The 25,930-nt window shown below is 54.5% G+C and overlaps 1 protein-coding gene across 2 annotated transcripts; it reads left to right on the top strand.

Annotated features, from left to right (window-relative positions):
• Positions 1-260: 260 nt before the first annotated feature.
• Zc3h12a (zinc finger CCCH-type containing 12A) lies at positions 261-24,372 on the top strand. Of its 2 annotated transcripts, none has more exons than XM_076862950.2 (6): positions 261-313; positions 16,184-16,660; positions 20,688-20,827; positions 21,885-22,119; positions 22,614-22,720; positions 22,863-24,372. In XM_076862950.2, exons 2-6 carry the CDS (start codon positions 16,218-16,220, stop codon positions 23,735-23,737), a joined length of 1,800 nt encoding a protein of 599 aa, XP_076719065.2. In that variant the 5' UTR covers positions 261-313; positions 16,184-16,217; the 3' UTR covers positions 23,738-24,372. The 2 variants fall into 2 exon arrangements, with proteins under 2 accessions (XP_076719065.2, XP_076719064.2); XM_076862949.2 differs by lacking the exon at positions 261-313 and adding an exon at positions 15,362-15,430.
• The last annotated feature ends 1,558 nt before the right edge of the window (positions 24,373-25,930 follow it).

Here is a 25,930-nt window from a genome sequence, read left to right as displayed (position 1 = left end):
GCCTAGTGAGGGTCGGACGGGACCTGAGGACCCCGAGTTCAGAACGTCGGAGAGCGCTATTGGAGGGGCCAGGCCACCTGGGGGGAGGGGACCCACCCCGAGCAGCCGGAGGCGGGAAAGGGAGTGGCCAGTCCTCTGCCGAGTCATCGCCTGCGAAGACTCGCGTCACCTCTGATGTCAAGGCCCCAGGGGCTTCGCTCCAGCTCCGGGCTCCAGGAAAGGGCGTCGCGGCCCGGGTTACACAACTTCCCGAGGTCGCCGGCGGCCAGCTGACTGGCAGGGCAGGGACGCCCCGGGCGCCCCAGCGCGGCAGGTGGCGGCGCGGACCGGGAGCGCAGCTGGGAGGCTGGCCTCTCCAGGCCCGGGGAGCCCTGGGCAGCTCTGAGAGAGAGAGAGAGAGAGGGAGAGGGGGGGGAGAGAGAGAGAGAGGGAGAGAGGGGGAGAGAGAGAGAGAGAGAGAGAGACTCCTGCAACCACAAATGTTTTATAAATGAATTCAGCTCTCAAATTCCCGAAGGGGGCGGGGGACAGAGGGTGGCAGCGAGTCTTTCAGGGCCACAGGGACACGCAGGGCGCAGGAGCCGTCCCACCTCCAGAGCTCCTGCAGTGGACGCCAGGGCCTGACCAGTCCAGTCCGCCAGGCACCTTGTTTGAAGGCTCGCTGGGCCTTGTGCTCAGAGTGTTCCGAGTTTGGTCCATTATGAGACAGCTCCTCTCCCACTGGCACCTTCAAATCCAGATGCTGTCGCTGCAGAACAAAAGCCCCCCCCCCCCCCCCAATTCTCATCGTGAAGTAGAGCCTGGTCCTTTGGTTGCTAAATGCGATCCGTCCCCGGGGCCAAGAACCCGCTGCTCTGAATTTGTTAAGAGTGGTTTAGGAACCTGTCTCCACTCCGTGTCAGATGCCAGGGCGGCCCCACAAGGTGGCATGTCGCTGGTTGATGGATTCAGTGGGTGGAGCATGGCTTCACTAAGAAGAGAATGCCCGCTTTTTTTTTTTTTCTTAATTCAAGACGTCCATTCCAATGACACATGTCTATGATGAAACAGGGATTGTCACAGAGAACTTCCTGGATGAGACACTTCAGTTTTCCTGATTCCAATAACAACTTTTCCAGCAAGAAGGATGTATTCAACGACTGTAAAATAGTCCCAGTTTCGGTAACACTCGTTCTTTGAAGTATACTTTGGGGCTGGAGATGTAGCCAAGGGGTCGTGCACTCGCCTAACATGCATGAGGCCCTGGGTTCAATCCTCAACACTGCCATTTAGTGACAATGACATAAGGTAGGTCAAAATAGGGGAAATGCAGATGCTACATGGCTGACCATCATCTGTGTATAGACAGCCAACGAGCATTTTAGACCCCACAAGGTCTAGGACTTGTTGCTAAAACCTGCCATTGGGGACGGGGAATTCTCCACCTCTGAGAGCAATCCTTTTCCTTTCCAGATAGTTCTGGCAGCCAGAGCTAGTTCTCTGTCTCCGTGAGTGACAGTGAAGCCCAGCAGTGTGCCATGTCCTCTCTTCAAAGGTTCAGTGTCCCCAGGTCCTCCACACAGTTCTTCCTCCTCCAAAAACTGGACTCTCTTCTCTCCCTGCCTCTTCAAACACAGGTCGTGTTCAACCACAAGTGAACACAGTGCTCCAGGGTCACCTCCCTGCACCCTGCACCCTGCCCATCTGTGGATGCGGCCAGCTGGAGAGCACAGCAGGGCGGGGCAGTGACCTAGGATTAGGTTGAACATTCCTACAAAACCTTTTTCACTCAAAATCTTCACATCTGACATCGCATCCCTATTTACTTCAGAGGGGTCGGTCTATGGCTTCATCTGGTTTGGGTGCTGGACCTTCTTTGGTCATTTAAAACCCCTGTTCCCGCCGCCAAGTGCTGTGGCGCAGGCTACTGGGAAGGCTGAGAAAAGGAAATCCTAAGTTCAAGGTCAACACAGGCAACTTAGTGAGAGCCTGTCTCCAAATTAAAAATAGAAAGGGCTGCAGACGTAGCTCCGCGGTGGAGCACCCCTGGGTACCCAGTGCTGGGAGAAATAAACAAACAGAAAAACAGCCCCTGCTTTCAGTTTTGAGTCCCATGAAAGTCAGATGCTGGTGCTTTCTGTGCCTCTCTCTGCCTAGCTGTTGACAGGAAGGTCGGATGGGGACTGGGCTCTGGCCGGCCACTGTATACAGTGAGACATCTCAGTGCACACATCTCTGTCTTATGTGGGGGACACTAGGCCAACGCTCTTTGCAAACATTGTGATATTTAATTTTTCACACCAGTTCCTTGAGGGAGGAGTTGCTATCCTCCTCCTCATTCTGCAGGTAGGAAAACAAGACCTGGCACCCGATTCTGTCTGGCATGTAATATGATGCTCTCAGTCACCCTGGCTCACTGCCCATCTTCAGAGAGCAGGACCTCAGGTGTAGCCTAGAACAGGGCCCCAGGACCCCAGTACAGACCCTTCAAACTCCTCTCAAGCCCTCCAAGTCCCACGCACAGCTCAGAAGCAGGGGAGAGCCGAAGGCTGGGGAGGACCTTCAGAAAGGGACACCAAGCCTGGCGTGCTGGCCCAGGCCCATGATCCCAGCTGCCTGGAAGGCTGAGGCAAGTTGGGTTGAGCTTCCCAACGACTGAAGACAGATGTTTGCCAGCTCCGTGAAACTGGGGCACAGCCTCACAACCTCAGGCAGGTTGTGAAGAAAGTGAGGTTCTTGCACACCTGAGCTTGTAGTCTGGGAGTCAGACCTGCCGCACCCCGGCCAGGTGCCAGATGCGGAAGACACCCACCGCTGTCCCTACTCCCAGGAGCCCCACGGAGCTTCTACTATGAACACAGACGCATTTGCAGGAAGCTGGCCAAGTTCAACCTCCAAGGCCCTTCCCAGATCCTTCAGGGCGAGTGCTGGATTTCTTATTTGTAACTTTTTGTTTGTTTTTGAGGCACTGCTGGGAATCGAACCCCGATTCTCCTGGGTGGAGGCTGGTGCTCTGCCTGAGCCACACGCCAGCCCCCTGTCTGTAACTTCTAAGTGCCCCCCCTCCCGTTCACATAAGTTGCAGACCCTACAGTTCTTATTTCCCTAATGTCGTCTTTCAGTTACTATCCCTTTTATAACGGAGGAGAAAAGTGGCCCAGGGACATGAAGCCAGTTACTCCAGGTGGCAGAGGGCTGGAAGGGGGCAGATGCCCGACCCTCCTCCCCTGAGGCCCGAGGTTTCACAGCACCTTCCAGGAAATTGTGTCATTTGTTGCAGCTGGAAATAGAAACAAGTGTCTGTTTCTATTTCTACATTTGAACCAATTAATAGATACTTGTTTATTAATTTTGTTAAGTGGGACAGTTCTGGAGACTCCGCGCTTGTCAAATGCAGTCTTTTTGTCACTACGTGGAACACTGCCAGTCCCTGCGGCAGTTTTGCTTTCTAAATAGTTTTAAATTCCTTTTATTATAATAAGAAATGTGTAGTCCTCTGCCCATAGCGGATTATTGATGAAAGACAAAAACTCTAAATAACATTGATGCTGAAATACAAGTTCACCAGGGAAGTTTTGTTTGTTTTTTTTTTAACAAAAATATTTCTGTAAATCCCCTAACTATTCACTGCTGGTACCCGATCACAATTCTCGTACATTGGCTCATAAATGTTGCTAGGAACCAAGAAGCATCCATCCACCAGGATTGTTAAATGGGGTCTCTTGCTTACATCTTAAGACAAAATGCATCCCAATGGAGCAAAAACACTGCACATAACAACCATGAATGTGGCCAGGCCTGGTGGTGCACACCAGCGGCTCTGGAGGTTGAGACAGGAGAATCGTGAGTTCCAAGCCAGCTTCAGGAACTTAGCAAGGCCCTAAGCAACTTAGCAAGACCCTGTCTCTAAATAAAATATTAAAAAGGGCTGGGGATGTGGATGTGGCTCAGTGGCTAAGCACCCTTGGGTGCTTCCATCCCTGGCAATTCCCCCTTTAAAAAAAATGAATGTGTTAGAAAAGAGTGTGAAAATTTGTGTCTTAATCTTAAAATGAAAGGACTTCTTTAAAAAAATCACAGAAAACCCCAATTTCATAAAAGGAAAAGGATCTCTTTGTCTACATAAAACTGAACATTTTCCCAGGTTTAAAAAAGAAGAAGAAGAAAAAAGAAATTAATATACAAAGTCAAATAACAATCAACTAGCAGGAAAAGAAAATATATGAAAAAGATCACAAACCGCTCGTTTCCCTCATCTTAAAAGAGCTCCTCCAATCAAGGCGGATAAAAGGCCAATCACGCAACAAACAGAAAAACAGGCAAAGGATATAGAAGACTGGTCCCCAAAGCCACGTAACCGGGTCTTCAATGTGTGAAAAGGAGCCTTCGTCCTCACCTGGAGGGTGGTGCAAGGTGGATGCCCACCCACGAGAGGCCATTTTCTCCTACTCAACGGGCAAAGGCGGACAGGTCTGCGGCCTGCTGTTGGCTGGGCTGCACCCCCACGACCTAGACTGTCTTCATCGTTGCCTGTGGGGGGGAAATGGCACAATTTCTATGAAGAGTCATTGGGCGATATTTTCCTAAAAGCAAATCCCAGGCTGGGAATGTGGCTCAGTGAGAAAGCACTTGCCTAGGGTGTGAGGCCCCGGGTTCCAGCCCCAGCACCGCAAAAAGTAGACTATGCAAGTAAATGCTCAGGGACTGTACGCCGTGGGTTGTATTCTATCACCCACACCAACTAATTCATATGTTGAAATCCTAACCCACGAGCTGGGCATCGTGCACAGGGGTGCACACCTGTGATCCCAGCTATTTGGGAGGCTGAGGCAGGAGGATTGCCAGTTGGAGGCCAACCTCAGCAACGTAGTGAGACCCTGTCTCAATTGCTAAGGGTAGAGCTACGTCACCGCCTTCAGAAGGAGCCAGCTCTGCCTGCCAGACACCTTTTTCTTTTATTAGGTGCAAGGTATCTTGGATTTCCAGCCCCTGAGCCATCAGGAACCCATTTCTGCTGCTCTAGCTACCGGTGGTAGTACTTTATCACCACAGCCTAGCAAACCAAGGCCCCTTGACTGAGCAAGAGGAATTTAACCTACTGCTACAGCTTAGACTTGAACTGTCCCCCATGTGTTGAAGGACTGTTCAGCCTATGCCACTATTGGGAGATGGCGGAACCTTGAGGAGGTGGGGCTAGCAGAAGGAAGTGAGGTCACAGGGGAAGTGAGGTCACAGGGAACGCCCTTGAAGGGCTAATGGGCCCTGGTCCCTTCCTCCCTCTCTCTCCTTCCTGCTGATGTGAAGTGAGAAGCTTCTCGTGCCCATCTCACCTCACCGTAGGCCCAGTGACCATGGGGCCAAGCAACCATGGGCTGAAATCTCTGAAACTGGGAGTCAAAATGCATCTTTCCTCCTTATAAGTTGATTTTTCTCAGGCGTTTTGTCACAGTGAAGGAGAGCTGACCAGCACACCTACAATGCTTAGGGCCAGTTTCCGAGAGCTGAGCGGAGGCGGGATACGCGGCAGTTGTGTTTGTAATGGCTGAAGACCACAAGCACCCTAGACACCTGTCCGTCACACACTGCCGAGATACACCGTGGCACGTTGTTACAGTAGAATGGTTTCATCAACTGACAACAGAATTGAAACAGGGTAGTGTGTACTGATTAGAATGATCTCAAATCATTCTCAAATGAGAAAAGCACAGTGCAGACGGCTGTGGAGAGGGCCTCATTTGTATAAAAATAAAGAGAAACAGGCTGGGGTGCAGCTCAGAGGGAGAGAGCTTGCCTAGCATGTGCGAGGCCCTGGGTTTCGTCCCCAGCACCACAAAATATAATAATAGCAATAGCTGGGCTCAGTGGCACACACCTATAATCCCAGTGGCTTGGGAGGCTGAGGCAGGAGGATTGTGAGTTCAAAACCAGCCTCAGCAACTTAGTGAGGCACTGAGCAACTCAGCGAGACCCTGTCTCTAAATAAAATACAAAGAAGGGCTGCGGAAGAGGCTCAGTGGTTGAGTGCCCCTGGGGTCAATCCCCAGTTCCAAAAACAATAACAACAACAAAAATACAATAAAGATAAAGACAAAGAAAGATGGGTGTGCATGTGTAAATATTTGCTCACAGATGCAAAGATTCTTCTGGGCAAGACACAGGAGAAACTGCAAACTTCGAATGTCCTGGGGAGCCACACACAGAGGACGGGGAGAGATCTTGTCTCGGCTACAAACACACCTGCACCTTTGATGCCTTCCCGTGGTTAATGTGTCACCTGTTTGTTTGTTTTTTTAATCTTATGAAGAACATCAAGGTGTTTCTACTACTTCAAAAACGGAGAGTAAAGAGGGAAAATATAGCCATTTGGGGCTTTTCATCTTTTGTGAAAATAACAGCTATTCGGAACAGCAATGGGTCATTTGAGGAAGTGACATCTTCTCTCTTATCTCTTCATTTAGAAACAAAGCAGAAAATTTGTTTTTAAAATCACCAAATCCGTCACAAAAGCAAAGCCCAAGATGCAAGAATTCTAAACCCCCATGTATTAAAAGCAAATAAATCCCATTTGTGACAATTTCACAGCACGTAAGGTTCGATCTGCAGTGATGAGTTGGGGGTACCTTCAGCTCTTAAGTCAAGCCTGACCAATTATTCCTAATTCATTTTGCCTATAAATCTTGCTTTTCATCATGAAATTAATTTAAATTCCATTAAACAGTAGGCTCTGCTTATTAAATAGAAAACAACCAAAAGTAGCCCTTAAAAATAATGAATCTTTCTACATGTGAACTCCCCCCCCAGCCCCATACGGGGGGCTGAATCCAGGGGTGCCCCACTATATCCCCAGCCACATCCCCCGTCCCATTTATTTATTTATTTTTGTGACACAGTCTCACTAAATTGCCCAGCCTGGCCTGAAACCTGCAATCCTCCTGCCTCAGACCCCTGAGGAGCTAGGATTACAGGTGTGCACCACCACATCTGGCTACAGTAATTTTTTTTTGGGGGGGGGCGTTTACTCAGGGTTGAAACCCAGGACACTTTTCCACTAAGCTATACCTCCAGCTTGTTTTTCTTGTTGTTGATTGTTTGTTTGTTTGTTTGTAAAGGTCTTGCTGAGTTGCTGGGGCTAAACTGGAACGTGCACTCTTTCAGCCTCAAACTCCCGAGTAGCAGGGTATTACTGGTGTGAGCCACCATGCCCGGCTACGTGTAGACATTTTAACACAATTTCTGGAATCAGAATGATCTAATATAAGATAAATTTATCAATATATCCTCTGTATCTTATACCAATAAAATGTTTTTCTTATTAAAAAGTGATTTGCAAGGTCATCAATGGCTGAGAAAATTATTTGATCACCCAAACACGTTGAGAAATGCAAATGAGGCCTGCCCCGTGTGGTCACGCAAGCTGTAAACTGCACAACTTCAGAGGGCACCATGCAGACCCTAATCCAAATTCTGCAGGGCATCACCAGGGCAGCCATGAACATCAATCCTGTGGCTACTGAAAATGCTGGAGAGCCACAGATGATTGGGGTTCAAGAGAGGGCAGGTGCCATGGCTGAGGTTGTAGGGATGTGAGGCCAGAATCTCATGCATATAGCCTCTCATCTAAGATGGCCTCCCTTTTGGAGCCTCTAGCAACACACACGTCCTAAGTTTTCTCTGAGCCTAATGAGCATAAGTTTCCTAAGGTAGGGGAAGGGACTCATCTACTGCTACCCACAATCTCTCCATCAGGCTGTTTCAAGAGAACGTCAAGTTACTGAGCAACTGAGAAGGAGGGCCAGAAAAGGGCCCCAACATGCCCCTAATCTTGACTCCTGTCCTAATGGAGGCAGAGGCAGGTGGCAAGGGGTGGGGTGGAGGTGGCTGAACCCAAAGTGACATTCAGGACATCTGGCATCCAGGGAACACTGTCAGTGCTTTGCTGTGTGACCTTAACTAAATCTATTAGCCTCTCTGGGCTTCTGCCTCCCTGTTTGGAATGAAGAGAATTACTGCCATTCTCAAAGGAAAGAGAAAAACAGGGAGTGATGATTTCACTGAGAAAGCACCGAAATTCAAGCATTCCAGTTATCATTCAAAAATCAAGAATCGGTGGGCTGAGGGACAGGAAGACTTACTAAGCAGCTATAAAAATCTTGAACCAGCCTCACGACTTCCCTGGGCCTTAGTTTAACCATGTGCCAAACAGCTAAGCCTGAACCACACCAGCAATCTGCCGGACTTTTCACCACTCAGTCTGTTTAATTATCTCCAAATACAGACTTCATAGTTTGTAAGATTTTTATCTCCCAAACTGTATTTATGTAATTACTATATGCTTAACAATTACCAAGTGATTATTGTTACCATTATAAAGGATATTTTTGGTTGTGAGTGGCTATATTTATGGAGCTTACATAACCTAAAAGCCTAGCACTCGGGATAGCTTCAGGCAAAGCTTGATCCAGCGGCGGGTAACCAAGGATCTGTGCTCTGTCTGTCTTTTGGCTCCACCTCCTATGATGTGTCCTAGGTAGCTTCCAGAAATTCCCGGCACTACTTGCTTTTGTCATTTGTAATTAGTGATAAACAGCGTGCCTCCCAGTTGGCTTGAAGAAAAGACCTGGCATTGAGATTCATTAGCTCTGATTGGCCTAAATTGGGCCATGTTGTCTTTTCTGGACCAATTTCTAGAGCCTAGAGGATGAGATTTTCTGATTTGCTTAAGCCAGCTAAGCTCCACCCCTGGGACGGGGTCATTTCTGACCAGATAATAAGGCTAGGAAATTCCCAGTACTGTCAGTCCCTCGCTGTGGCGCCTGTTCATCAGCCAGTGAGATCTCTGGTTTTTTTTTTGGTCCTTGGGACAGAACCCCCGGGTGCTTTATACCTCTGAGCTGTATCCCAGCCATTTCTATTTTTTACTTTGAGACAAGGCCTTGCTGCGTTGCTTAGAGCCTCGCTAAATTGCTGAGGCTCAACCTTTTGATCCTCCTGCCTCAGCCTCCCAAGTCTCTGGGATCACAGGCATGCTGACCAGCCTGTGAACTGCACATTAGTGCCCCCCAGGATCTTGTGGGCCACTTGCTGTGACCACCCTATCTGTGAGTGGCCACTCTGACCACATGGCTGACATCAGCCCAACCAACAGCAAGCTCTTGACCCTGCGGCGAGATCCGGCCTCACGGTGGGTCCAGTCCTCCACTCCCAGGGGATCTTCAGGGTTGGCTTCCTGAAGACCCCAGGGGAGCCTGGAGTCCCTAGGCCTGTGACTGGCCTTGGTGGATACCCGGGGGACATCCACGGCCAGGTCAGGGGAGGGTGTGGCAGAGGAGCGTCCCCTACTGTTGCTCACTTGAATGACCCCAGGCCTTCCCGCCATCTGCGCCTGGTCCTGTCCTGGGGAGGAGAGGTCCTGGAGGTGGGCCCACCCTTGAGGAGCCACTGCCTGGGCGGAGACGTGGGTGGGGAAGCCCTGAGGTGGGCACTGCACCTCCCAGGCCAGCAGGCAGGAGTGTGCACCCAGCACCCGCAGCCCAGGCCCCAGGCCCCAGGGAAGGCCAGGGGGTTCTCTGGCAGCTTTGAGCATGTCCCAAACACTGTGTCCCCCAGTGCAGACCAGGGAGCTTCGGACCCCAAGACGGGACCCAACCTCTCTTCACGTGCTCAGGCCTTTGCAGGGTCCTCTCTGGCCCTTTGGGTGCAGTGGCTTTGGGTGGGGGTGGCAGGGGACAGACACTCAACTCTTGGCCCCCTTTTAGGACCTACCTCCTCCCGGAGCTTCCACACCAGGTGGGATTCACCTGCGAAGGGGACACACCCCAAAGCCCAAGGAACAGCGTCCACTCCTGGTCAGCCCCTGCTGTCCTGCCCTTCCTTCCCATGAAGCACTGTCACCACCAGGCCCCCAGGTCCCCAGGGATGCCCGACATGGAGAGAGCCTGGCTCCCTCCTTTGTAGCTGGGCCTAAGTCACCTTGGCACTTGGCCAGGGGTCCGGCTCTCGCCGCCCTCCCTCCGCCTCACTTCTCCCCAACCATAAACCAGCTCCGGGTTAATCAGTGTCCACGGGGCTTTCCAACTCCAGCCGACAGATTCTAGGGTTGGAAAGGAGGGAGTGGGGGGCAGCCAAACTGGGGGTACAGGGAGAAGAGGGGAGGCCGGAGGGTCATCTGGCCAGAGTCCCCTGGACAAAAAGATCTCAAGTATAGACTTTGGAGGTCTTCCCCAGATGGAATCACAGTCAGTCACAGGATGCACACCAGCAGAACTGGACAGAGACGGTGGCCCGTCACCCACACACACCATCTGAGAGGCACTTCCCGAATAAACTTTTGGATTTGGGGATGATCTTTAGGTTTAGAGAAAAGCTACAAAGAGAGCAGAGAGAGTCCCGCGGACCCCTCACCCAGACCCGGCTCCCCCAGGGTCGTCATCCTTCACCACCAGGGGACACCTGTCAGGACTCGGAGACGCTGTCTCCGCACAACACCGGGAGCCGACTCCAGGGCCTCTGGAGTCTCAGCAGCTTGGCATGTACTCCTCCGTCCCAGGCGCCAGCCCAGGGCACCCTCCTGCACCCACCCAGCCTGTCTATCTCAGAGTCCTGTGGTCAGTGACCATTCCTGGCTTCTGTGCTGTTCACGACCTTGATGGTGTGGAGGAGTCCTGGTCGGGTCCTTCTTAGGCTGCGCTTATTCTTATCTTTTCCTGGTGCATTATAATTGCACACGACATGGGATTTGTTGACACAGGATCGGCCAACATCACTCCCAGGGGTAGACTATTCTTTAACTTGGATTCGTCCAGTGCTTTTCTCTGACACCACAGCGGTGAAGCTCCCCTTTGGGTCACAGAACATCACGGGGGATAAAGGGTGTCACGTGACGTCCACTTGACTATCGCCGGTCACGTTCCCTGGAGGCCCTGGCTGAGGCGCCGTCCGTTAGGAGTCCACTGCAGAGTGGTGGGCTTTTGTCCTTTCCATACTCTTGTCAGAAAGGAGTCACCGACCCCAGAGCGCACGCGCTCCCACCACGGGGGTCACGTTCCTCTCCCTGTTAGTTGTCCATTCAATACCTGATTCCTATCGGTCTGGGTTCAGGGATGGTCATCCTATAATCCAATATTCTCCTATTTGTTCCGTTGCTCACTGTCCCCTGGGGGCCCTTTCAGCTCATGGTCTCAATTATTTTGCCCTCAGAGCAACTTTTCAACTCTTGTGCACCACAAGATGCTCCAGGCTCACCTTTCCCCTGTTCCAGCTGTAGAATCAGACATTTGTCAAAGGAAATAAATATTTCTAAGTCAAGTCCTCTAATTATCTCGTTGGTAATGCACACACTGCACTGCCTTCCAGTGCACAATCAAAAGAATTCGTTTGCTCAGTTACCATTTAAAACATACATCGGTTTTTGTAGACCGGCTTTGACAAGTTTGGTTTTGGTCTTTTCCTTTTGGTACCAGGCATTGGACTCAGGGGCACTTAACCACTGAGCCCCATCCCCAGCCCTATTTTGTATTTTATTTAGAGACTGGGTCTCACTGAGTTGCCTAGGGCCTGGCTTTTGCTGAGGCTGGCTTTCTTTCTTTCTTTTTTTTTAATATTTATTTTTTAGTTGTAGTTGCACACAATACCTCTATTTATATGTGGTGCTGAGGATCAAACCCAGGGCCTCGCACATGCTAGGCGAGCGCTCTACCGCTGAGCCACAACCCCAGCTCCCTGAGGCTGGCTTTCAACTCGCGATCCTCCAGTCTCAGCCTCCAGAGGCGCTGGGATTACAGGCCTGCGCCACCATGCCTGGCTCTTTTTATTTTTTGAGACAGGGGTCTCACTAAGTTGCTTAGGGCCTCACTAAATTGCTGAGGCTGGCCTTGAACTTGGGATCCTCCTGCCTCAGTCTCCGGAGCCACTGCTGGGATTACAGTCATTTGCCACTGTACCCAGCTCACAACAGATAGTTTTAAAATGTAGAAAGAGCCTCAAAACACAGGAGGGGCCTGAGCCCCTCCCTAGGTCCGGGAGCCCTTGTTGAATTCTTCAGCCTCTCTGCTAAGTTAGGGGGCGTTCCACAGACAGAGGCGGCCTAGCTCTTGGTGCCCTCCCCAGGCTGAGCTGCCTGAGGTCATTCCTGGGATCTTCCCATGTCCAGCCTCACCCACAGACCCCAAGAGGTGACCAGCTGAGGAGTTCTGCAGCCTTCACCATGGCTGGCTGGGCACAGGCAGGTGGCCAGAGGACAGGCAAGCTCCAGGAAGGGACAGGAGGCCAAGTCTCCAAGAAGGGGGTGCAAGAGGTAGGCGGGACGCTGGTCAGCACCATTGGGTCCACAGGGCTCCTGGGGATGGGACTAAGGTCTGCAAACTCCAGCTCTCAGTGGAGCAGGGGCTCACCAGAGCAGCCCTGGGTTCTGCAGAAGAGCTTCAGCTTCTCAGGAAGGAGCCACCAACGCTGTCAGGAGCAGGAAGAGAGCGAGACTGCAGAGGGCAGGGAGGCGTGTGACTCATGGCCCAGTCCTGCCAGCTCCCATAGCACGTGCCGGACAGCATGGGGCCTGGAGCGTGGGTGGAATCCCAGCCCAGTCGTGGCCGGAAGGAGGTCCGAGGTTGGCCACAGCCATTCAGGTTGGCCACAGCCATTCAGGTTGGCCACAGCCATTCAGCACGTAGGGAGGGCACAAGCAGGGTGCAGCGGGAGCCCCAGGAGGAAGCCGCTCAGCATCTCCAGCGTCTCAGGAGTCCCGGCAGGACATCATCAGAAAGATTGATGGAACTAGTCAGGCAGCCATCAGGTGGGTGGGGAGGGCACTCCTGCAGAGAGACAGCAGAAGCAGAGGAAAAGTGTCTTCCAGGGCTGGCACAGTGCCCACCCCACAAGCCCTCTCCAAACGTGAGGCATGATCACTGTGGCAAATTATTAGTCTCATTATTATATTAACCTGGACACGTCACTTAATATTTTTCCCATCTTAAAGGCTGTTACTGCAATGAGTAAGTGCCTGCCACCCCTGAGCTCTCCTGGTCCATGAGAGGGGCGGTGACAGGGACACAGGTGCACTGTGCCCGGCTGCAGTGACTGTGTGTGTACAACTCTGGCACAGAGCTGGCCCCGTGTTCCCTTGCTCCACAGCCCTGGGGACTGGAGAGACACAGAGTGGGGGACACTTGGGGTCTTCAAAGGCACAAAAACAAGTAGATAATGAGGTGGGGTCAGGCAAGCCCAAGGGACAGCCTCAGACCTGACCCGCCATGCACACGCCCTCCTCCTCCTGGTGGTCTCCTGCGGCCTCCCCACGAGCAGGAGTCCAGGACCCTGTGCAAGGCACTTACCTTTCCTAATCCCATGAGCCATTATTTCTTCAACTCTGCAACTGGGAAGACACATCGAGAATAGCAAAGGGACTGAGTGTGTGTGTGTGTGAGTGGGGTGGGGTTGAACCCAGGCATGTAATAGAAAAAAAAAATTTAAAAACTTATGATATTTTGAATGGATAAATAACCAGGAGTATATTCACAAAATGGGGTACTGGTCAGTAGTAAAATAAATAAATTATAGATAGGTAATAGACATGGATTTTTAAAAACATGCAGTGTGAAAAAGGAAGCACACGGGGCTGGGGTAGTAGCTCAGTGGGTAGAGCGCTCACCTGGTATGTGTGAGGCCCTGGGTTCGATCCTCAGCACCACATAAAAACAAGTAAATAAAATAAAGGCGTCGTGTCCAACTACACATAAAAAATAAATATTAAAAAAGGAAGCACATAATTATAGAGTGATTCTATTTACATAAAGAAAAACAGAACAGTACAGTATTGAAGGATTTATACGAAGGTGGTTTAAAAAAAGCCAGAGAACGACTAGTGCCAATCCAGGAAAGTGGTTCCTCAGGATGAGTGAAGGAGATTGCCAGGGGCACCCAGAAGGCCTCAAAAGTACAGGCTGCTTGTTTGCTTGTATGTTTGTTTGTACCTGGGAGTGAACCCAGTAGCACTTAGCCACTGAGCCACATCCCCAGCCCTTTTAAAAACTGCTCTTATTTTAATTTTGAGACAGAGTCTTGCTAAGTTGCTTCTTTGAACTTGAGATCCTCTTGCTGCAGCCTCCCAGGTGGCTGGAACGACAGGCGTGTGATGCCCAGCTTAAGTACTGGTATTTTTAAGTTAGATGATAAATGCATGGTTTTTTTTGAAGTGAATACTGTTATTCTTTAAGCTGTACCTGTACGTTGTACATGGTGTCTTTTACAATACATACGTTTTATTATAACAAAATAGTGTCCTTACAGGACAGGTGCTTTTAAGAAGGCTGAGATGACGTAATTAAAGTACCAGCACAGAATAAGAAGCACTTAGTTTTGAGCTCTTTGGGCATCAGTGTCCCCATCTGCAAGACAACTGGATGGCACGATGGAGACTTTGTCCTCTAGCTTATGGATTCTCTATGGCCCCCACCCCCCAGCACGCCCAGACTGAAAGTCAGCTCCCCCTACCAGGGCGGCTGGAGGCTCCTGAGATGGCACTGATGCACTGGACCAGGAGCTCCTGGTCCTGGTTCCAAGTCTCTCTAGCTGGGGAGATTTAGCTTTTTCTGAATTTCCCAAAGGCAAGTGGGCACAACAATCTCTGTCTTCCTTATAAAAGCCCCTGGGCAGACACTGTAGAGTGCTGTTCACATGTGAGGAATCATGACCAGCTGACCCAGGACCAACAGGCATCCTCATGGAGCGGGTGGGTGCTTCCTCCAGTGGGGCCCTAGATAACAGTGTCCTTCCATGAACCGATGGGGATTGGTGTCAAGGTCCCTTCTTTCCCTGGTTTTTCTCCCACTCGTTGTGCATCAGCCTATTTTAGAAGGTGCTTACATCAGAAAAAGTCTACCTGATCCTGGGTGTGGCTCACCTCTGGGTAACCGCTTCAACCACGACCGATCATTGGGAGTCCTGGCTCCATCTGAGAAGTGCCTGTCTGGGTGTACCTCTCTTTAAAACTACGGTCCCACCTTTGCGTACCAGATTCATTTCGCGCGCATCCTTTTAAGTGCTTCGATTTGAACGATGAAAACTGTACCTGTTCTTGTACTGCTGGTGCGCACCTCCGTCGGCCCTTACCTGACAGGTGCGCGTACCTGGTGACCTCACGCAGAGGGGATGCAGGCGGCCTGTGCGCTCCACCCGCGGGCAGGTCACGCAGCCGCGGGGCCGGTCAGCGCGTCGGGGTCTGCGCGCGCCGACCCTGCACTGGCGGGGCGGGGCGAGGCGCCGGGGCCGGGGCCGAGCCCGGGGGAGGGGCCGAGCCCGGGGGCGGGGCGGGCGCGGGGGGCGGAGCAGGAAGGGGCGACGGCCCTGCCGAGCTTCCGCGTCACGGTTCTTAAAGCACCTGCCTCGCCCCCTGCGGTACAAAGGCGCCGGGGACTCGGCCCCATGGATCCGCCGCCGGCCGCGGCTGGGGCGCAGCGGGGTGAGGCGCGCGGCGGGGCCCGGGAAGAAGGGAGTGGGGAGGGCGCGGCGGGGTCCGGCTTCCCCGGCCCCTTTAGACCCCCTCCAACTTAGCTCAAGTTGGGGGAGCCCCGGGGAGGGTCCCGAGGTCCTGGGGCAGCGCCGCGACAGTGCGGGTCTCTACCGGGACAGCCTCCGCGTCACCGGCGCCCGGGAGCCAACCAGAGTCTCCCAGCAACTTTTTTCTCCAGTGGGTCACCCCGGAAACTTGCCCTCCCGCGGCCCGGGAGGCCGGCCCCGGCCCTGCCCCTTCTAGGCCTGGGTTCTGAGTGTGGGGCGGGCGGGCGGATGAAGGCGATGACCTCAACGGGGAAGCCCCCCACCCTGGCCCGCCAGCCCACTGGCCCCGTGGCCCCCACATCCCCGAGCGCACTTCCCGCCCGGGTTTCCGTATGAGAGCCCCGCCCCTGCCTTCTGCCCCCCCCTCCCCGTGTTAGCGTGAGGGGTTGCGCTTGGGGGTGGAATCAGACTAACTTCAAATTCTTGCGTCACCAGCTAACAGTTGGAAGACCTTGAGCAAGTTCTTAGCGCCCGTGCCTCAGTTTCCCCCTTTATATAATGGGAAAGATAATCCTTAGCTGAGAGAGTTTTTGAGGGGACAACCTGAGCCGACATAGTGTCACCAGTCCAGTGTTGTCTCATCCTGTTGGGAAGAGCAGGCAGGAGAGGGGATGAGAGCAACATTCCCCATCCCTAACCCTGTGTTGTCCCACAGGAGCTGTGACAGGTGCCTTCCAGGAGTGTGAGATATGAGTGGCACCCGAGGAGAGAGGCCTGTCCAGGAAGCCAGCCCCACCATGAGTCTGTGGGGGCTTGAGGACAGCCACAGCTGTCGGGGTACCCCCCGGCCTGCCCGGGAGCCCACCCCAGAGGAGGCATCAGCTTTGGAGCTACAGATGAAGGTGGACTTCTTCCGGAAGCTGGGCTACTCATCCTCTGAGATCCACAGCGTCCTGCAGAAGCTGGGGGTCCAGGCAGACACCAACACAGTGCTGGGGGAGCTGGTGAAGCATAGCGCAGCTTCCGAGCATGAGCGCCAGGCCTCTCAAGACCCCGGCCCTCAGCTCCCTCTGGTGCCCCGGGGAGGGGGCACCCCCAAGGCCCCCAGCCTGGAGCCCTCACTCCCAGAGGAGGATAAGGAGGGCAGTGACCTGAGGCCAGTGGTCATCGATGGGAGCAACGTGGCCATGAGGTACGTGTCACTTCTGTGGAGATGAGTGGAGAGGTGTCTCTCTCCCTGCGGTTCAGGTGGGGGAGCTTTCAGGCAGGAGTTGACTTCTCTGGTGGACTGGGCTAGAGGAAGGGAAAGATAATATAATGGGAAAGCCCTTATGAGGGCCTACGTCATGCCAGGAGGCTCCCTTAAGCCTTGTGACAGGTCATGCGGATGAAACTCGGGCTCAAAGCCTTGTCCGGGGTCACACTACTGGTAGCTAGTGGAGCAAGGATTGGAATTCAGGTTCTGTGTCCCCAGAATTCACTTTATGTTTGGGTCTCCTGAGGCCAGCCATGTCCATCTAAATTCCTCGCCTGTAACAGGAGGCAAGACCGCGGCGGCGGGGGATTTGCCTGTGAGCCCCAGTGCTCCAGATGGGAGCGGTTACTTAGCCACTCTGGGCTTTATCTCCTGCTGCTTCAGGTGGTCATTGTGAGAGCAAAGGCATGGCACCTGGAAAGTCACAGGTGCTCAGTGAACAGGAGTTGTTCCTGTTACTACTGTTCAGGGCCTGGGTCTTCTGAGGCCTTCCTGTCCCAGGCCTGGGCTCCCATGGAAGCAGGCCCAGCTACTGAGACCTTCAGGGCTGTGACCTGGAGTGACCTCAAGGCTGGCTCTGATTCTCCATGGGGTGTGGGTGGGTGGCCTGATGCTCTGGCCTCAGGTGAGCCAAGTCTCTGCTAGACTGGTCTCTGGGGCTCCCAGAGCCAAAGTCAGCACACAGCCCCCTAACTGTGGCCCCTATGTGCTCACATGGGTCGTGGCGAGGGGTGGGAGCCAAGGATGAGGCCAGGGTTGCTCCTGACCTGAGAATCTGACTTCTCCCTTGGATCTGTGGCCCCGCCTTCCCTGCTGCTTTCTCCCAGTTCCCTTCGAGGTGGCTGGTGAGTCAGGACGGGTGGATCACTCATCAGGAAAAGTTCCTGTTGGCAGGGATGCGGGGAGACCCCAGACACAGGGCGGGAGGCGGTGTGAGCGCCTTCCCCGCTTCCCTGAGGACTCTCCCAGTCAGCCTCTGCCCTCCACCTGCTCCAGCCCAGCAGGGCAGGCCACTGTCAGCTGGTCCTGGCCTAGCTCTAGCTCAGCACAAGCGCAGGGGAGCCCCTTCCCCACCATTCCCATTCCTGAACTGGGTAGGTCCTGGATGGGAGGCTGAGAAAAGGGGGCTTCCATGCCAGAGGGAGGCAGGTCACAGGAAGGTCGGGTCCCCTCACGCTCGAGCCTGAGCCACGCTGAGGAGCTAGGATGAGCCTGTGACTCTGCCCCTGTGGGCCTCAGGCCCACAGAAGTGGCTGAGCCCTGGGGACAGCCATGTGCTGTGTGTGTTTGTATCCTGGTAAAAGGAGGAGGAGCCTGGGAGGAGGGAGGAGGGCAGCAGTGGGGGGCACTTGGGAGCTGACCCTGGAGACAGACAGCACCGCCTGCCTGCCTGCTGGGGGTTTCTGAGTTGGGGCTGTGGCAGGAGGGGAATTCCAGCTTCACACTTCCTGTCTCAGCTGTCGCTGGGTTCCTGCCCTGATGCCCCCTCCCCCCAGGGGCAGGCAGGCTGGCTAGCCCCCACCATATGCAAATCGTGGGGAAATTCACCTCTGTTTCCTTCTAAGGGAATTTTTCTCCTCTAATCAGACCCAGCCCAGGCAGGTCTTTTCACCTGGGGAGGCGGCCCAGCCCTGCCTCTGTCCTGGGGCCGGAACAGTGGCTGGAGGCTCCCAGTACACATCCTATCAGTCTCCTTGGCCAAGCTGGGGGGCCCTGACCTCCTGGGCAGTTAGCACTCAGTGAGGGTGAGGAGAGGTCTGGTCTCCTGAGCCCACGGAGCTCTCCACTGCAGGAAGAGGAGGGCTGCACCTGCTGAGAGTAGATGTCCCCACCAGGGTGTTTAGTGCCCACAGGCAGGACACCAGGTCCCAGGGCTTGAAGACGCTGGCCAGGAGGGGCACAAGCACATAGCTGAGTGTGTTCATGTGTTCAGAGGGAGGCAGGTGAGCAGCACACCTGTGTGGCTGGGACAGGCAGCAGAGCCTGGGAACAAGCACATCCAGGCCTTGGGAGACTGTGCAGAGGGCCCAGGGAAGGGGGCAGCGTGAGGGGGCAGCACGGGGCATTGTGAGGACCACAGACCAGGGACCTGGCCAGCCAGGAAAGCCTCGCAGTCTCCTAACCTGTGTTCCTGCAGGAAGAGCAGGAGAGACGCCCTTCCTCCCACTCCCACCTGCTCTTCTCTCGCCACACACTTTGTGCAAACACATTTGGAGCTTTTTTCCTCCCAAATAGACTCCAGGTCTTCTGTTAGGGACAGGAAGGCAACTCACTGGCCCCAGACTGGGTTCAATTTCCAACTCTTAGCACTAGCCAGGTGACCTTGGGTAGGTCATGGAACCTTTCTTTCCTTTACTGTAGCAAGCCTTGTAGGATGAAGCTGTTCCACTGGAGCTCAGAACCCCCTCCCCTGCCCCTTCCCCTCCATCAGAGTCTGTGCCTGTCCTTGAACCTGTCCAAGCATCCACACAGAGTGGTTACGAGCCATGGCTCTGGGTCTGCATCTCTGCATTATTGTTGTGTGACCCTGGTGACTGTTACCCTCTCTGGACTACAGTTTCCTCATCTAAGAAAAGGGAAGGGAATGGTCACTATGGTATTCTCCTCATGGGCTTGCCGATGGTTCAGTGTAGAGCACTTAGAGCAGTCGAGGCCTCAGCTCTCAATACATGTTAGCTCTTGTTATGAGCAGGCTACTGGGGGACAGCAGATGGGGATGAGTGCTGCCCTGGGGCTGGACTTTGTCTCCCCTACAATTTGCAAGACCTTCGGCATCTGGAACCCCAGCCTCGCCCCACACCTCCCGCCTGCCTTCTCTCGGGCCTCCAGCTATCACCCCAACAAGCCACCCACAGGATGTGGTCGACCCTGGACTTGCCTCTTTTGCGTAACATTTATTCAGTTTGATTTGCCAAATATGAGAGTCTGAGTTGTCACCAAGGGGCCAGTGACAGGCAGGGCCTCTGGGGAAGAAGCCCCAGTGCCCCCTCCAGCCCTCCCAGGAAGTCCCAGGGAATCTCTGCTTTGCCAGTCTTTGGCCTCAAGCCAGTGTAAACCTGTGTCACTGACCCATCCATCTTAAGAAAGCTGCAGGCCACTGGGCCCTTTTCTCAGCTGAAGAAACTGAGCCATAGCAGCCCAGCACCTCCAGGCTTTCTTCAGGGTCCAGATGCATGTGTATGGAACTGCCCTCAGACCAGGGCAGGGAGGAGGTCCCTCGTCTGGGTTCTCTTTGGGAGTGGCTGAATCCCCCAGCCTTCCAGCCCCTTTCTGACCATTTTTCTGCTGTAGGTCACACCCTCCCTGCACTGTGAGGAGGCGTGGGGCTGGCCCTGGCCACGCTGGGAGCTGGCGCCTTGGGAGGAAAAGCTCTGGCCTTTCACTTTCACACTGAAAGGGAACCAGCCAGCACCTCCTGCCGTCACTTCCTGTCCCTCCTGGAAGGGTGGAAGCACCAGCCCCTGCCCTGAACCCCTTGGGGTCCCAGCCTTAGGCTGTGTGCCTGGCCAAAATTTAATCCGGAACAATCTGGTTTCTCCCTGGTTAGCCAGCTGGTTCTTCCCCCACCCCCACCTCTGGCTGCTGACAAGGAGCCGCAGTGGGGCAGGGAGGGAGGTGACTCAGTCTGCCAGTGCACATCTGTGTCCCGTGGTCCCAGAAGCTCCGGGTGGGGCAGGAACCAGAAATCTCCCTGCACCTTTTCCCCACCCCCAGGTGTGTTGCAAGTGCCTGACCCTCCCCTCCATGGGGAGCCAGTGCTGCCAGATTCCTGGGTGGATCCCCACTTTAGGCAGATGGAATCTTGGGGAAAGTCCCGCAACTGGTCTGGCCATTCAGGCGTTGTGGGAACCAGCCCAGGAACAGAGGCCTTGGGCCCACAGGCAGAGGACCCGGGCTGAGCCCTGCTGAGGGTGAGGACCAGCTAGCTGGCACTGTGGGCTCACCTGTCCCTCCTTCCCCCCAGCCACGGGAACAAGGAGGTGTTCTCCTGCCGGGGCATCCTACTGGCTGTGACCTGGTTTCTAGAGCGGGGCCACACCGACATCACAGTGTTCGTACCGTCCTGGAGGAAGGAGCAGCCTCGGCCCGACGTGCCCATCACAGGTGTGTGGGACCTCTGGAGGTGACCAATATCACTGTCCCACAGCCCTGGTTCTCCTCAAGAGGGACCCCTTGGGCAGGGCTGACAACTTCTAGACCTCGAGACCAGGGATCAGTATCTCTTTCCGGGGCTTTTGTATCCCCAAAACCCTGCTGTAAACAGTGGTCATTAGATGTCACCTTGTCCAGGTCTCTGCCTTAGATACTGGGTACCTCCCTCGTCCTTCTGGTGGCATGTCATTCATTCAGCATGGGCCTTAGATACTGGGTGCCTCCCTCGTCCTTCTGGTGGTATGTCACTTATTCAGCATCCCCAGTGGCAGAGGGGCCGTGTGTCTCAGTGGTTAGGGCTGAGGGCTCTGGGCCAGGACAGTGAGGCCTGGCATTCTGACTGTCTATTCCTGGCTCTGTGACCCAGGCAAGGATCCCGAAGCCCTGCTCTAAATCTCATTCCTCATCTGAAAAACGGGTGGGGCAGGGTTTGGTACAGAGCCTTCCTCCCACCTGCTGTGGACCTGTGAGCTAATCTAGAGGTGCTCTCCTGGTGCCTGGTGGGTATCAGCCTATGCTAACCCCGGCCGATACGGATACGCTCTCGAGCCCCAGCCTAGATTAAAACCGCCGTTTCTCCAGGAGTCTGGAGATCCAGGGGCAGGCTGTCTGGCTGTGAGCTCCAGGAGGAGTGGCCCCTTCCAAATGGAACTCTGGCCTTGCCAGAAACTCTGTCCCTTGTCCAGGGACAGAGCTAGGACACTTCTTCATGGACCCCTACAGGACAGGCTGGGTTGACAGCCAAAGCCAAACCCCTCTGATTGAGCAGGCCTGATGTCAGAGTGTGAGAAGCCAAAGGGCCAGTTCTGTGCCCAGAGCCCCTCTGCAGCCTGGGCTCAGGTGTCCATAGTCTTCAGGCAGCAAACCAGCAGGGGCCTCTGCAGAACGGGTCTCCACCCTTGTGAATGTGGGTTAACAGCCCCAGAGCCTAGCCACTGGGAGGTTAGGGAGCCCTGTGGCCTGGCTCTGGGTCCTGAGTGGGCCCTGACTTGTTCCCTGCCACCCCCAGACCAGCACATTCTGCGGGAACTGGAGAAGAAGAAGATCCTGGTGTTCACACCGTCCCGGCGCGTGGGAGGCAAGCGGGTGGTATGCTATGATGACCGCTTCATCGTGAAGCTCGCCTACGACTCGGATGGGGTTGTGGTCTCCAATGACACCTACCGGGACCTCCAGGGCGAACGGCAGGAGTGGAAGCGCTTCATCGAGGAGCGACTGCTCATGTACTCCTTTGTCAATGACAAGTATGTTCTGGGGGACCCAATGAACTTGGCTCTGGGAGGGTACCAGGCTCTGCTGGGTCCTATGGCCATTGGGAGCCACCACCTGGGCTCCTGGCAGCTTTGGGAGTGAAAGGGACAGCAGATATCCGGCTGGGTCTAGGTGGGACAGGTGTTCTTTGATTCAGGGATGGAGAAGTAGCACTTGAGACAGGATGTGGTCAGCGTCCAGGACAACCTGTCCAGCTGCACACTATTTCTCTTGAAAGCAGCCCGAGGCTGGGATACCTGTTGTGGTTTCCTGATGACCTTGGAAAGACCCTAGCCTGGGAGTTGCCCTAGGTGCCCCTGAGCTGTGGCCCCTGGGCTGGGGGATCCCCCTTCTACTTTGGCGCTGTTCTGTCCTAAAGATAGGCCCCAGTTTTATGGCTGGATTTTCAGCAAGGCTGGATGTCCTCAGCAATTGGAAGTCCCCCTTTGTGTATCCCACTCCTGAGAGTTCTTTTTGCCCTCTACAGGTTCATGCCCCCGGATGACCCCTTGGGCCGGCACGGACCCAGCCTGGACAACTTCCTGCGTAAGAAGCCACTTCCTTCTGAGCACAGAAAACAGCCGTGCCCTTATGGTGAGACCCAGCTCTGCCCTCCCCTCACCTGTGCCCTAGGTGCCTCCTCCTGGGTGGCACCTTCATGGGACCAGCCAGCCCCAAGTTTCCCTGCCACCACCACCTCCTGGTCGACTCAGCCCACCTCCCTTCCCCTCTGCAGGGAGGAAATGCACCTACGGGGTCAAGTGCCGGTTCTTCCACCCTGAGCGGCCCAGCCGCCCCCAGCGCTCCGTGGCTGATGAGCTCCGCGCCAATGCCCTCCTCTCACCCCCCAGGGCCCCTGGCAAGGACAAAAGTAGCCAGCGGCCTTCCACTTCCTCTCAGTCTGGCTCTCTGCCTGCAGACGGTGAGCAGAGCAGCCAGGAGGGAAAGAAGCTGGGGGCCCAAGCACCCTCAGGGCCCCGCCAGGAGGGGCTGACGCAGACCTTTGCCCCTGCGGGCAGGGGCCACCCACCCAGCGGAGGCAGCGGCGGCCACTTGGGGCCCACAGACTGGCTCCCGCAGACCCTGGACTCGCTCCCATACATCTCCCAGGACTGCCTGGACTCAGGCATCGGCTCCCTGGAAAGTCAGATGTCAGAACTGTGGGGGGTTCGGGCGGGAGGCCCTGGTGAGCCGGGACCCCCTCAGGGCCTCTACTCTGGCTACCGCCATTATGGGTCCGAGCTCCAGGCTGTGCCTGCCTTCCCTGCCTTTGGACGCGCCATGGGTGCCGGCCACTTCAGCGTCCCTGCTGACTACACGCCCCCACCACGCGCATTCCCGTCCCGAGAGTACTGGTCGGAGCCATACCCGCTGCCCCCACCCACCCCAGTCCTCCAGGAGGCCCCGATGCCGGGCCCAGGGGCTGGCGGGGGTCCCTGGGGCGGGGCGGGGGGCCTGGCCAAGGAGCGGGCCAGTGTGTACACCAAGCTGTGTGGCGTCTTCCCCCCGCACCTGGTGGAGGCCGTGATGGGGCGCTTCCCGCAGCTCCTGGACCCCCAGCAGCTGGCGGCGGAGATCCTTTCTTACAAGTCGCAGCACCTCACTGAGTGAGCCAGCGGCGTGGCCCGCAAGGGGCTCCCAAGCCAGCCCCGAGGCCACCTGGATGCTGGGCAGAGGGAGAGTTCTAGTAGGGAAGGGACCCCCACCTAAGATCCTGTAGGATTGGCTCTGGCGCAGTGGCACCCGCAGCCTGCCCTGTGGGCCAGAGGCGATCGCCCCGTTGATGCACATTGTATCTCGTTTAAGGAGACGCTGCCGATTAGGCCGTTGGTCCGTGGCTGAGGCCCAAACCCTCTTTTCTTTCAGAGGGCGGGGAGAGAGGCCTGGGGGAACAGAGGCCTGGCAGGGCCCCCACCTCCACCCCGTCCCTGGGACGCCGGTGTGGCCGGCTAGTTGGGCACTGTGTGCCTGCCCTCCAACACCCCTCCCGTAAGCCAATGAGGCCTCATCTGCACCCCTTGCAGGTCGTGAGGCTTCATGTCAGTAAGCAAGATGCTTCTTAAAACCCACCTCTACCCACTCTATTTACCTGCCCCACCACCCCCGCCAGGGCTCCAGGGCCTCTGTCCCCACCCTGTCTTCTGCGCCCTTCCCCAAAGGTGGGGGGACATGTGTATGCTGTGTACAGTTATAAATTTGAAATATAGGTGGGATGTCCTTACCTGTAAGACATCAATAAAAATCAATGTGAGCCCTTTCTGGAGGTGATCATCTTCATGGGGGGGGGGGGGCAAGCTGACCTGCCTCCCAAGGGAACCATGCTATGCCATGCCCTGACCCTCCTCTGGAAGGCAGGTTTCCAAGAGTGCTGGGTCTCTTGGAGATGAGGCATCTTTCCTGCGGCCTCCGGCTGGTCCTCTGTTGGAGGTGGCTATTGACACACAGGAAGGGTTTGAGACAGGATGTGGGGGTTAAGCAGAAGTGTAAGGGTTTAGAGTCCTGTGGCTGCAGCATGGGGAGGGATGGCTCTGAGGGGATAGGATTGGGTTTCTCCTTTTTTGTGTGCTGACCAGAGCTGAGGATGGCAAAGGAGTGAGATGGTGGCTTCTGGGGGCTTGGAGCAGGTGTAGAGGAGCTCCTGGGTGCTCAGTGCTGGCCCTATCTTCTAAATGTTGCCTTGCTCTAGAAATGGGGCTGCAGAGTTGGGGAGGAGTGCTGGGCAGCAGCAGCTGGAGAGACAATGCCAGGGGGTCTTCCAGGTTAGGCCTGGTCTACTCTCAAACTCAAGAACTGGCTCTGCCACTGACTATCATCTGGGGCAAATGATTGGCCCTCATTGGGTCTCCAGTTTCCTCAGTTATGAAATGGGGATAATAATGGCACCTAAGTTGGGGTTGTCATGGGGATTACAGGAGATAATGTATGCTAGGTGTGTGACCCCAGACTTGGCACATAGCAACTGCTCTTTAAGAGGCCTCTAGAGTGACCGACCCACTGCTACGTTCGCAGAGTTTCCACCTTCATCCAGTCTTAACTTCTCATCTGACCTCAGAAAGAGACCTTTCTTTTCTTCCTCTATCCCTTTCCCTTGCAGTTGAAAAGATGAGTGTGAATTTTTTTTTTTTTTTCCTTTTGGTACTGGGAATTGAAACCAGGAGTACTTTCACTGAGCCACATCCCCAGCCCTTTTTTAAAATTATTTTTTTATTTTGAGACAGTCACCCTAGGTTGCTGAAGGTCTTGCCAAGTTGCTGAGGCTAGCCTCAAACTTGTGATCCTCACACCTCAACCTTCCCAGTTGCTGGGATTGCAAGCATAAGCCACTGCACCTGGCTGAATATTAAATATTTTTAATGCAAAAGGTCATCAAATGATTCTCCAAACATACATTATTGGTCAGGTAAAATGGATAAAATGCAGTTTTAATAATTGTGTCTTGAACATCTCACCTGACTTGTACTTTGTCATGAGGCTTTTATAGTATTTGCATTTTCTTTTGGAGGAACTGCTTCAGCACAGAACAGCTGTAAAGCACATGGGAGACAGTGCCACCGTGGCCAGCCCTGTACCTGGGGCCTCACCACCTTCTTCACCCTGGAGCAGCTCTGGAAGCCAGCGCTTCCAGACAGAAATCAAGGAGGGATTCGGCACTCAGGACTTTGGCAAGCAGTAGCTCAGTCTCCCACTGAGTGCTGTTCAAGGCTGTTCCTTCCAGGCGGCTCAGGTGTTATCTACACAGGGAAATGCCCTCGCCCTATTTTTATTTTTTTCCAATCAAGAACTGTATTCTGGGGGGCGGGGGGG

This window comes from Callospermophilus lateralis, chromosome 7 (genome assembly GCF_048772815.1).
Source record: "Callospermophilus lateralis isolate mCalLat2 chromosome 7, mCalLat2.hap1, whole genome shotgun sequence".
Taxonomy (NCBI): Eukaryota; Metazoa; Chordata; class Mammalia; order Rodentia; family Sciuridae; genus Callospermophilus; species Callospermophilus lateralis.
The sequence above is the reverse complement of the archived record's forward strand: the minus strand, read 5'-3'. Positions and strand labels throughout refer to the sequence as shown.

What these genes read in the sequence shown, in the direction of transcription:
- Zc3h12a (XM_076862950.2), top strand. Translation starts at nt 16,218, where the DNA reads ATGAGTGGCACCCGAGGAGAGAGGCCTGTCCAGGAAGCCAGCCCCACC. An exon ending in GGGAGCAACGTGGCCATGAG is followed by an intron (nt 16,661 to 20,687) that starts GTACGTGTCACT and finishes CCTTCCCCCCAG; the next exon opens with CCACGGGAACAAGGAGGTGT. An exon ending in AAAACAGCCGTGCCCTTATG is followed by an intron (nt 22,721 to 22,862) that starts GTGAGACCCAGC and finishes TCCCCTCTGCAG; the next exon opens with GGAGGAAATGCACCTACGGG.